The 13,009-nt window shown below is 42.9% G+C and overlaps 1 protein-coding gene across 2 annotated transcripts in view; it reads right to left on the bottom strand.

The window, feature by feature from the left end:
- if (integrin subunit alpha inflated) overlaps window positions 1–13,009 on the bottom strand; it is a 54,734-nt gene that overhangs the window by 21,394 nt on the left and 20,331 nt on the right. For both annotated transcript variants that reach the window (XM_018025381.2, XM_018025382.2), the window contains exon 4: window positions 3,271–3,412. In XM_018025381.2, coding sequence (XP_017880870.1) covers window positions 3,271–3,412 — 142 coding nt within the window. The remainder of the gene's footprint in view (window positions 1–3,270; window positions 3,413–13,009) is intronic.

Here is a 13,009-nt window from a genome sequence, read left to right as displayed (position 1 = left end):
TAACGAGTCGTAAGTAAGTGGCGACGATATCATGTGACGAGCCAACGAGGAAACCCTCGTCTCTTCGACTCGACGAACGTGCCCATCTACTCTCGTTTATTAATCCTAAATCTCTTTTTATCGATATCGTCAGATCAGTCTACGGTAGATGCGAGTACTTTAACAATAGATTGCCAGATGTTTCTTGTTGCTAAAATTTATTTTAAAGAAACTTCGTTCAAAACAATTTTTACATATATATTCTGTTTTTAAAATAAATTTTCCACAGATTTTTTTTTATTACATTTACCGCAGAAGCTCTTACTTCCATTTTTTGCACGATACTTGAGCTTCAAGTCTTGAACGATGAGTCAAATTGACTCGTTCCGGCAATCTAGTATTAATTAATTTAGGAACGAAGTACAGAATCGTTTCGGACGAGGATTAAAAAAGAAAGATAAATTTTTTACAATCTTGGGAATGTTGAAAATTGCAGAGTGAACCGTGAACGCAACGAAAATGCATAGCGTGAATCATGAACGTTGTCTGTGTTCACCCAAGATTTCTATCGTGGGTCTAAAAGCTCTTTTTAGTATCGGGCGTCCTTACCACACGGTTAACACTTCGCAAGACCATTAGTCGACCAGTCGATCCAGTTCAAGCCAATGCACGTCCCGTATAATGTAGTTTCATAACCGCGTTAAATAAAACGCATTACTTCATTCATTTACACTTGTCAAACATTCAATGTCAACGTTTACGCATTTCACTACCGATACAGCTGTTACGGCTCTTTAAAACTAGCAAACGTACGGAAATAAGAATTGCGTATTCGTAGTCGTTTACAGACGTCTATCTCATACGCCAAACCTATTTATTTTGTCTTTTTGATGCAAAATTTTGTACAGTACACCTACGAGGTGAATCATTCGGACCCCCACGAAACGTAGATTAAAAGCGTATTTTGATAATTATTGTTATTAAATTATTATTATTATCATTATTAGTTTATTATTCAATTTTTACTCATAAAAACGTAAGAATTGCTGTCTCTTCCTAAATGACTTATTAATTTTAAGAAGTACGTATACGTCATTACTCAGTAGTTCTGTTAAGAATAAGAATGAAAAGAATACATGAAGTAAAAATGGAGAGGAATACATAGAGTAAAATCTGAAACAGCTTCTCCTTCTAATACCCGCTTGACGTAATTTACGTTAGCGAATGACGGGACTGTTAATGGATCGGCTACGAGAGCATACGCAGCTGCAAAAGTAACTGTTCCAAAGAGAATTATACCTCGGGCGACGTCGTAAGCGACAAATGGAAGCCGGTTGCACGAGGTGAAACGAACACGAGGATTCGCGTCCAAAGAAGGCAACAATGAGCGAGGCGAGATAGCGCTTCATAAGCGAGATCTAGCTTCGGGTAGTTAAGAACCCGGCGCACGATTCTCGGGATTCGCGGCAGCAAACGTTCGCCCGTTCGTTCGCTCGATCGACGCTACAAATTGTTTAATTGCCCGCTCCCGCCGCGGAATTTCTCGACGATGAGCTCACAGGTCTGCGATATCTCGCACTTCCGCGGGGATATTACGGTTTCCTGGTTGACTTTTATCCGGTTTACCAACGAGAAACGATATCTTATCAGTTTTTCTTAAGTCCTTCCAGTGATCCAGAGGAATAAATTCTACCATTTTACATTCTTCTCTTCACGATTTCATAAATGTTTCGTCGAAACATATAACGTATTATTTTGTTTCTGCTGATTATGCGAATCGACGCGTCGAGACCATCATTGATATGAATGAAACAAACAATCTTTGAACGTGAGATCGAATCGAAAGCGTGAGTCATGTTTCTCACTCGCTCGCTTCGCCTGCTAAATTCATTTAGAAATAGCAAGAAATCTGGAACGCGACAGGAAACGTTTCAGTTCGCGGCGTGTTAAACGCGTATACAAGACTTCTCTCGGGTCGCACGACTTCGCGAAAAAAATGGCAAGCTAAATACGGCCGACGATGGTATATTCGTGTCCCTATGAGAAAGCCGTTCGTGAAAGAACTCTACAAATTGCTCCTTCCGTTTCCTTTCTCGAGTCGCATCGAGAAGGGACACGATGTTTCCCCGCTGTTGAAGGCGTTTCAGGAAACGTCAAAATGAATTGAGACACGGAGACGACTACAGTTGACTCTGCATTGGTTTAGATTCCGAGCTTTTATGAATTTTATGATGCGATTATTTACTGACAGTTTCAATATTATTCGTGTACATATAAGTTGCGCTGGGGACAAGAGAGACGACCAAAGACTATTAAAACATCCGAGGTCAAGATATATGTAATGTAAAAGCAATACCGTGACACATAAATAACTCGCGAGATCTGCACTGGGTCCGCTCGACCAGTGATAAAAGAAAGATAACAGAAAAACGCACCAAATTCCGGAGAGACTTATCTTCGAACTCTGGTACACGAGCATTATCTCTAGAAACAGAAGAACGTATATTTCTAATCCTAAGAGTGCTACCGAAGTCTCTTTTTATGTTCTCGATAAGCTACTTTGTGCCATGGTATGCAAGTATCTTTACTTGTCCAATGTCACTTTTCCAAATGTTTTTCACCACATATTTGTTATTATTATTTATAAAACAAAGTGTAACAGATGCCGTAGATCGTGTATAATTATCTTCGTTCAATTCGTATTTGGTAATACCACCGAGAAGAGATTGTATAGGAAAGATGAAAAGAAGCGAGGTTCGTAAAACAAGGAGCCGGTTCACCGAGGAAATCGATACGTATTTTGTCATTAAAACACGGTTGCACGGAGCACAGGAAATATCCTGTTACCGGTCGTATTTATGGCGAGCATATTTAAAAGGCGCGGCCATATGTCGCGGCAGGTCCTTGCTTTTGGTCGGGGACGTTCCCTTAAAAATCTTCAAAGGACAATTTACCACTTAGAGAAACGAAACTCTGCACTCGAAGCCACTCCTTGAAAGAGACCTCTTCAGCTCGAGATACTGTTTATGATTACCGAGGGTCACCATAGTTTAAATTGTTTTCAGCTTCTGTATTTTTAATACTTCTGAACTAACCAGAGGTCTTTTTACGTATCGCGAACTAACAAAGATCTCGTGTAAATTACTTTTAATTCGAATAACGAGATTAATTAAAGAATTATTTAGTGGTAGATACATTCTCCAGGTTACAGAATTACTGAATAAATTTTGATAAAAAGTTGATCCTTATCAAGCTATTCTTAACGTCAACAGAAATAAGGAAAACACTTACTAGTTCGACAAGGTGAAAACTCCTGCGAATCGTCGAAGTTGTTGGTGGCCACCCAGCAGGTGCCTACGGGTTCCCTTCGATTGCCAACCGGATCGGACTTCGGCTGGGACACTGAGAACCAGATGTATCTCGGGGCGCACGCCTGTAAACATAGAACAGAGACCGTTTAACGTCGTTCAACCACCCGCATCGTTAATGACCGTCGCAATTACATAGACGCAACGGTCAAATCGTCGACTCGTTAGCCACGTGTCTAATCTGCGACCGACTTCGACTTCCGTGACAATTGGGTGCACTCAAATTGCAACGTTTACCTGCTGATTCAACGCGAAGTGGAACATGAAATGTAAAATGTGATCTGAACTGTGATATGAAATTGAATGTAACATGTAATGTAAAATGGAAGACAATAAATCGTTTGCTCAAATCGTATAAAAAGGCATTTTTATTTTTGTATGAAATTCCCTTTTTCTTAAAACGAAGGAAAGTACTATTCACGTCCCAATGCTTCATACTCATTGTGTTTAAGTAGCATTAGGATGTTTAGAAGGAACTAAAAGTGGATGCTTCTGGAAGATGTTTTCAGTGAGCAGAGTAGTAGCTAGGTTTCAAGTGGTTTCCTTCTGTAAACCACACTCACTCACATCTTTCCTCTAGGATTTCAACCATACATTTTCACGGAAAAAAGAAACATCTGAGTATAAAGTCGCGATTCCTCAAATTGAAAGGCTTGAGAGAATGTACCGACCAACGTTCACACATCTTTGATTACACTTTCTGTGTAAAAGCTAATATAACGTCGCGTAATCCCCCACTCTATGACCCAGTTACGACCCAGTTAAATATGCAATTCGTATTTTTGGCAGTGGACAAGGTTCGTACGGCCGGCTGATGGCCTTAATAACCGCGGCATCGCATAAATAGTAGCAGACAATGAAATATAACGACGCTTGATATTTCATCGGTGAGAATCGCGTGTTATGAGAGACCCCGTCGAAATTGGTTACGCGGACACCTCGTTAAGGGGGTGTGTCGGTCGTGACGCGTAAACCGATGCGCGCCGGAGCTAGTAAATGAAATTAATCATAGAATTCGCGGAAATTCGACGACGATCCCGAGATTAATCACTCGAGCCGCGTCAATCTCGTTAGGGTTAAACGTGGCAATAATTCCTGTTGGCGATGTGGCGCATTGCGATCGTTATGCTTCCATTAATCTTCGCCAATCTTTTCTTATATTTCCAGTGAAGTATGACAGTCTTCATTCCCCTCGATTCCGCGTGGGCCTCTGTTAATTTATTGTTCGACGATTCCGGGTTCCACGTCGTCTCGCTTAATCGAGCAGATTTGCAAGATCGGTAGAAATCGTTCGTTATAATGCTCGTCACGTGAACAGATTTTCCAAGCTGTTTACAGTGACTACGAGTACGAGGTGAAATAGTTTCGCTGTTAAGACACTTTGGATTCGTTGACCAGCATCCAGGAATCCTCTGAGAATATCAATGCGTTGGAATCGAGTTCGGTATCGTAAATGAAACACCTCGAAAGGGGCCACGTTTCAAGCGTGTGTACACGCATATTTAAAGGAGAACAAACGGGAGGCATCGAATCGCAGGAGACATGGGCCGGTAACATTTTAATCAGTTTCCAAGGCCCGAGTCCTGTGTGTAAACGATGCCTTAACGAGCCGTGTACGCTGATTCTGCATGCAGGAGGAGGATCGTGCGGTTCCTGCCCGCTGCACGCAACATTGCATTATTAATTACGAGCCAATTAAGCACGCTACGAGGATGCTTCGTCCTGCAGCGACTCCGAACGCTCATTCGAATCGGATTCAGATCGAATAAAATAATTCCTCGAGATTCAAGCATGAGTCGTCTATAATAATTCAATCGGAAGCACGTGGCCTCTTAAAAAACTGCAATCACTTCTTACCCTCGACGTTGGCTCTTTTAGAAAGAGGAGAAGATCGATCAACGAAACAGCTGCTAAAAGTATAATAGCGGCGGGGAGGTACAAGAACGAGTTTGGTCATCGGACATTCCAAATAAATATAAAGGCGAACCCTTTGAATGGTCGTCGACTGGTCTGGGACGGGTGAGCAACGAATAAAGCTGAGATTATCACGGTCACAGCTGCTCTCGCGGATCGATACGTGTGCGCGAATCGATCTCGCATCTCGACACAGAGCCCAGACGTATCTTGATCGCGATACGTATTAAGGAATCGACGGCTGATGGACGCGTGCACGTTGAGAAAGCGAGTCGACGCGTTCCTCCTTTTGCTCGGACGACACGTTACAACCTTTTGAATCAATCGAAACGAACGATTCGGAACGGTGAAAATTCTGACGCTAGATCTCAGACATGATTACGCTCGATACGCTTGTAATTTGTGTTTAAAAAGTGCGAACACATTTTTCTCTGCATGCTTTGCGGTGACGTGAAACGGGGATTTGTTTCGATCGAACTCGATCGTCGTGAAAAACGAAATATTTATTGTAAGTCGTCAATAAAAACACTCGGTCGGTCTTAACATTCATCTCCTTTGACTCCGTAATTCCTGTGGCATCTCGTGCAAATTTGAAGGCGGAAAGACGTGAACGATTCGGGCCCGGAAGAGTTTAAGACCGTGTAATGACACGTTCGCGGCGCGTTTTCACGAGCGTAAGAAACATAATCCCGACGTCCAGCACAGAGTGCCTCTAATTACGATACGAAAAAAAAAAGAATCGAGCAGAAAGAAAAGGAGTAATACGTATAATTCGAACGGTGTTCAGCAGTGATTGCTCGTTCGTATCTGCGTTCGCTCTTCATTAAAAGAACCACTCGAGATGAGCTCGAGCCCGGCTAATGACACGGCTCCTTTAACGTCTTCAGCCCGACCACTTCACTCACGGCCTTTCATCGCGCACCTATCGCGTGAGGACATTTTTTATTCGTAACAGGAAGATCGGTGCTTCTCATTTCTTCATCCTTAATCGTTTGAAAGATCGTGGAATAATTGGGCACTAATGTGATAATTACAGGTGTTAAGGACAGCAACGTCATTTTTATACGTTGAAACCTCATCGATGAGAAAGTCTCGTTTTAAACATATTACAGTTACAATTTGTAAGACAATACTAGAAACGACAAGAGAGACTAAACGCAATTTAACTGGGATAATCAGTCTTTTTGGATCGCAGTAAATTAGACGTTTATGGGCCGGAGAGAGAAATGAATTACATCGTTTTTGTCCCTTATTATCTTTCAAACCATAAAGAATGAACTTGTCTAAGGGAACACAAAGCGTTCGAGCTGAACAGAAGTTTTATTATTACACTCGTTATCGCTGACGATACTCGCTTCCTGTAAGTTCGAGACCACCTCGTCGAAAATCGAAACCTGAGGACGTTATACAAATTCCATATACGTGACACATAGGCAAACAGCAATTACTCAATACGAAATAATACTGTGTCAGTTATCCTATCGTCTACTTCCTGTATGCAGATTTGGTCCGTTCGTGATGCAAAATTTGATATCGATTCGATCATCGAGACTATTCTATCGTTCGAAGAATAACCGATTGACAAATGAGAGTGGATTCAAAGACGGAGACTTGCGTCGAACTTTACGAGGTGATCGATTGGACGCGAGCCGACCTGAGCTCAGGCCGGCCACCGTAAACCTTTTCTCGCGTTTGACCTTTATTCCTCGAAACGTGCGACGCACGTGTGCACGCAGGAAATCGCCGAGGCCACCGTTGACAAGCGCCGGCATAACCACGGTAGACACCGTATCTTATACCAGTAAATTAAAACGGTGTACCATTATTTTATGCGTCGCAATATTAACGGCAATTCTTAATGCGTTTCCATTGTAAGCCCGGATGGCGGGGAACGCGATAATGCCAACTGGAAGCTCGAACCCGAGAAATATGGACACCTTTATCGCGGCGGCCTTTCAGTGTTTTTCTCTCGTTTATTTGGAACGACTCGGGGAAAAAGCGGGGAGGGTAGAACGTACGGGAGGACACGGTGAGTTATTTTTGAGCCGTGAATCGAGGTCATCTCGGGTCGGCTGCGCCTAGACCCGAGACCAACGAGGTCGATGTGGGGTGTCGCTGAATCGAAGACACTTCTCAGGGAGCTTTGTCCAACCCCGTTCGAACGTTTTTCAATTAAAGAATATAAAGATATCTTACGTTGCCTCCGTCGTCTCTGTCACATATTAACTTCTACCGAATTTCCGTCAGGATTTATTAAGTCAATGCCTAACTTCTTGTCTGAGTTTTAACGATCAACCGTAATGTTGCGTATGCGTGGGCGTTAGCGTTGTTACAAATTTGAAAGCTAATATATCCACATGAGTCTCGGATACCGTTCATTCAGGTTGATTCGTGCACAGGAGTGGACTTTCACTCGGAAGAAAGGAAAATTCATTTTCGCCATGTTTCGAAAAGATCTGTGTGTTAGAATTGTAGCGAGAATCCAGGTAGAAGATCTAATATAATAAAATCAGCGATCAGTAGACGATTTTAAATCGTATCTCTCACTGACTCGTCGGGCATATAAATAAAAGGACGACGGTAAGGATGAAATATTCTCTCTAAATTGGTCGTGCGCCGCGTGGCCATATCTTTCACCTGATCCTCGACCAGGAGCTCTGTCCCGTGACAGGATAACGGAACGACGAGCCACGGACGGATATTTACGTGCGTGGAAGCAGAGAAGACGAAACGCAGCGGAGGTGCTTCGGTTTAGTCGTTGACTCACCACCGACAATGAGTCACTGGCCGCATTTACGCGCGTACTTACACGGAGCGACGTTTCACCGGGTCAGATATGAATTCGCAACCCCACGGTGCCTGGGTGGACGTTCGTCGGCGAGACGAACGAGAAGCGCACCGGTCGGGCGAATACGCGTTTCGATGTCACGCGTACTGCTAGCGATAATTCAGATTCGCAAGGAGAAACGCGTGAGTTATCGCACCCCCTCCGATTGCAGCGTGTTGCCATTTGACGGCCGAGCCGCGGGCCACGTTATGGCCGGACTCGTAAGAGCCCTCGGCCGATTTCAGCAAGGCGAACCGGCTCGTACGGGCGGTAGAAGCTTGTTTAGTCTAATGAGATTATAAATTTCTCTGAAGAGAGTAGACGAAGAGGGATTCGAGAAGAGGCCTGAACGAGAAAAACTTGGCTCGTTATAAATTTCTAATTGTCAAACGAAGCGCCTTGCTCCTTTCTGTTCCGAATCATTTAACAAACGCGCTCTCAAATGTACATTAGAATTTATTAGCTCGAGTGTAACGTGAAAGGAGTACATGTTAATGTACTTAATATTAACATTCGTGTGTCTTCGAAACTCGTTTTCTCGAAAGAAGAATGCAGCAATTTGGTACCTCAGGCAAATTGGAACGATCGTTTCGCTCGCACGCATTTGTCGCTGGACTACCGATCGTAATTAGGATCAGCCGAGGGGCCGATTCGTGAAAACGACCTTAAAGGCACCAAAACCCTGCCCCCCGAGTATAAAAAGCGATCATTTAATGGACGTTGCAATTTGTCTCGTCGGCAAAACATTCGCCTGGAATGTGCATTGTGTCTGTCGCTTGCATTATTCTACTTTGCCTTCCCCACCCGAGTGTCCCAAAACCGCTGGACATGAGATCGAGTCTTTTCATTTAATTCATATGATATTTCTGATCTGTGAATTTCACGAGATTAGACAGATCGCACAAGCCTCGTCGGTGTTGTTCTTTGGTATATGATTTATATGATTCACTGCTGTACATAATGTATAAAAATAGATACGCTTCGGTGCGGTGAGAGTTAAAAGCAATAGTTTTTTAATTCTTGAAAAATTATCACGGCATTTTTTTAACAAAACTGATATGAAATCGAATGGAAGAAAAGAAAGGAAGGGGAGATCTAGAGAACGTGGAGCCAGAGAACGATCAACCGTTTCTCACAGTATCTCGCGCGACCATGGGAATTTCTCAAACATCGTCCCGTCGATTCCGCCTGACAATGGTATTTCCATTCTACCGGCCGACAAACGTTGGATCTCTCTCGGTCCCATCGATTCCCCAAAAAGGATATTTCTTTCGCAGGACGGGTCGCGTACGGGGAGCCCAAACCAGGAATCCATCGTACAACATTTTACTCTTAGGTCGTGAATGTTATCGATACGAAGTAGAATCGAAGTTCTTAGATCAATCGTTGAAATTAAAAGAGATTGCCCCGAGCAAATTTCCAACGAAAAGATGTTTACAGAGGATATTTAAAACCGTTGCAGTCGATGGAGTAACGTGACGCGTCGGTTTTAAGAGGAACCCCTAAATCCGAGTCCGAGCAAACTTTCTATCGAACCGGAAAGCGAACACGAATTTCGTACAAGATTCTGCTCTCAGGAGATAGGCCGGTGGTATCCTTTGGTCCCCGTGGCCGGTGCGTGCCCTTCGGCTTTTAATCGATGCGTTTTTGCTGGCGGATTCCCAGCGAGAACTCGCGACGACCAAGACGACGTGGCTTTATCGCGACGGCTCCGTCGTATTTTATTGCTGCCGATTGTTCCCCCCCTCGGCCCCGTCGACCGTGTGCACCGTCCAGGCTTTTTGCTTTCCTCGGGCTTTCTTTCCACCGCCTTCGCTTTTTTACCTAACTCTCATTGTCCCTGACGTGCTCTTCGTTTTTTAACCGTCCCAACGAAATAAGTAGGTGAAACGTCTTCGGAACAGACGTTTTAACCTTTACTGTATTCGGCAAAATATATGCGATACGAAACGATATGAATATGAATGAATATTACTTTTTTAATATTACTTACATATTAATATAATAATAAATTTTAATATATTAATATTAAATATTTAATATAATAGAAGTTTGTATTTTACTTCGATGGAAATCTTTCTACAAAGTAGAAGATCGAATAGTAAGATTTGAATTCTTCTTATAATTTTAATGTAACATGTATAAAAACGAGTCACAGTTATTGTGCTCGTAATTTATTGCAGCTTTAATGGGAACAATGAAATACGAGACTCTTTGGTCGTCGAAGTTGATCCGTGATTGCGTTCATTGGATAATAGGTAGTTTAGAAGCGGTTAAAACTGTTCACTTATTTCTTTACCGATCATTAACGTCTTAAATGAAATTCATGTACTGATAAATTATATTTTAGTTCTGTTTGGCTCAAAGCCTTTCGAATAAGCAATCTTTAATTCTTACATGCATCTTATTAATGAGATTAAGACTTCTTTTACTCACGAGATCATCGAGATTAAGAAAGAAAGTACGAGCTTCATCGTCATCAAAATATTCTACGATCAATTTCAAGTAAACTGTTCTCTCTCTCTCTATGTACATTCCACGTTCCACTGATCTACAGCGTTCTAAAGATCGCAGGAGGATTTACTTGGAGCGGGGCAAAAAAGGTCGGTCCTCTTATTTGGAGAAAGGAGAAAAGGGAGAAAGGTCCGAAGCGCGCAACATCTGGCAGTAATCAAGAAGTTGTATCGTCGGCGAATCGAGAAAGAGATCAAAAGTACGATGCAGAGGAAGCATCCATGAATTGAATACCCGCACAAAAACCAACAACCCATAGATCATGTACACACGAAATGTAAACGCATGTACATGAAACGATCTGCGTTACGTATAAAAATCCTGAGGCACGTTCAGTCTCAATGTCAAGATCCAAGAGTAATTGATTCAATCAGATTTTATGGAATTCAAACCGACATCGATTGATCGAATGAAACCATTTCATTGTTAAGGTATTGCATTAAATAATATTCCACTTATTTGCTCTCACGAGTTACGCGACGAACTGGTCGTGGACAAGAACGGACGGGAAGAACCGTCGGATCGTCGAAGGGTATGAAGTCTCCCGACAAGAAATTTTGGGAACAGCCTTTATACACGAAATCAGCTTTTTGTCAATTAATAGTGTGACCGAGTAGGAACTCCTCGTCCTGTCTCCTTTTACGACCGGAGGTGGATACGTGAGGCTCATCTGTAATTCCATCGAATGCATCGAAGCGTCGTCTATGGCGCTAAAACGATATAGCCGTAAGAATATCATTCGCGTCACGTACCGGTGACGTCTACCTGCGAGTTTGATCTCCGCCGAAAAGCTGGGACGGGCTCGTTAATTAGCCAAAATTGTACGATCCAAAGTCCACCTCGTATGCTCGTTTAATTTCTTTATTAATTGGTCGAATTATAAAATTAAACAATTCCTTGTTTAGGTATCGAAGCCCAAACGTCAGGACAGAGTTCGTCGCCCTGAAGTGCCACAATTTCTTTACAATCGTACGAATATCTGTCGATGTCATCGTTCGATTAAAACGATGCCTATAAAAATGATCTCCATAAAAATTTTTGCATTTCCTCCAGAAAAATCTCTGCGTTCAGTGATCGACAACGACCGTGTGCGAATCAAGGGAAAAACGTCAAAACCTGTCGAGCAACGACTTTTTCTAAACGATCGCGAACAAATCGACCGACTGATACGCGTCATTGAAAGTGGAATACGCGCACGACGACAATAAACGCAATATGTATTATGAAAGAGCGTGCCAGGTAATTTCTTCCACTGGAGAATCGCTGCAGGGTACCAGTTTTCTCGATCGAAGTAATTCACTCTGATGACCGACGGGACGCACGCGAGAGCATGCAGGGAACGGTGTATCGTGAACGCACGCTTCTGTTTGACAGGCATAACCGTTTGATAATATCGTCGATCGCGAGAGCTATGTAATTCGCCTTCAACGAGTCGTAATTTGCCCGATCCGTTCCGCGGAAGCGCGAACAGCGTGTCGGGTTGATGGATCGCGAACGCGTTAAGACGTGAACGGTTCCAAATATTCTTGTTGTTTAACGTTTAACACTGTTTCAAGCGAATGAGCGTCAATTATTTTTATGAAGCGTTTGATGAAACGGGACATCCTTCCAACAATTTTTATAACAGAGATACGTATATAGAATATTATAAAACGTCTAATAAAAAGACATCGAGTAGACGAGAAATAGAATCTTTGGAAAATAATTAAACATGCTGGAATTGCCTGTGGCTCGGGAAGAAGTATCGACGTGATTAATGGTAATGTCGGATCGTCAGAGAAAGCGAGATGAAAAAGCGACGCGGCATTTACCATGGAACGTGTACTCGGCATTCTGGAGTAAGTAGATAATTCTCTCGCATAATGCGATGGAAGGGATGAGAATGTCGCGGCGACGTTTCGCTATGCGAAAATTACGCGACCACTGGAACCATAATCGTTGTTAATACGTCCCTTGCGTAGACTCTTTATTTATGGGCGTCCGCGTACACGCCGCCGGTACTCGGCGTTACCAATTTCTCTACGAGGAATACGAATTCGAGGAACGGATTGTTCGCGATCGCGGTATGGGTTTATCGCGACGCTGCAGCGATTATGTTGTCCGGCAAAAGTGTGTCGTCGAACGCTTAAAAGGAAGATGGATTGAGACTTTCTTCGAACCGTTGCGATTCCTCTGATCGATAGTTCGTTTAAGAACTGGAATATTAATTGCGTTTCAAGAGAGGATTTGTCATCTTATGTACTGGTTTCATGGAAAGGTGTACAATGCGATATAAGGAGCATTTTATCACGCGTATGTTTCTGTAAATTCAATCTAACCGTTGCAGCAACGGTACGGGGATGTTCGGTTACAAATCTTTATTGTCGATAGACTAATACGGTTAACGTGGATGCGCACTGGCAAACGA

Source organism: Ceratina calcarata, unplaced genomic scaffold (genome assembly GCF_001652005.2).
Source record: "Ceratina calcarata isolate Rehan_Ccalc_2016 unplaced genomic scaffold, ASM165200v1 scaffold351.2, whole genome shotgun sequence".
In the NCBI taxonomy this organism is placed as follows: Eukaryota; Metazoa; Arthropoda; class Insecta; order Hymenoptera; family Apidae; genus Ceratina; species Ceratina calcarata.
Note: the sequence above shows the minus strand (reverse complement) of the source record. Positions and strands in the feature narration are given on the sequence as shown.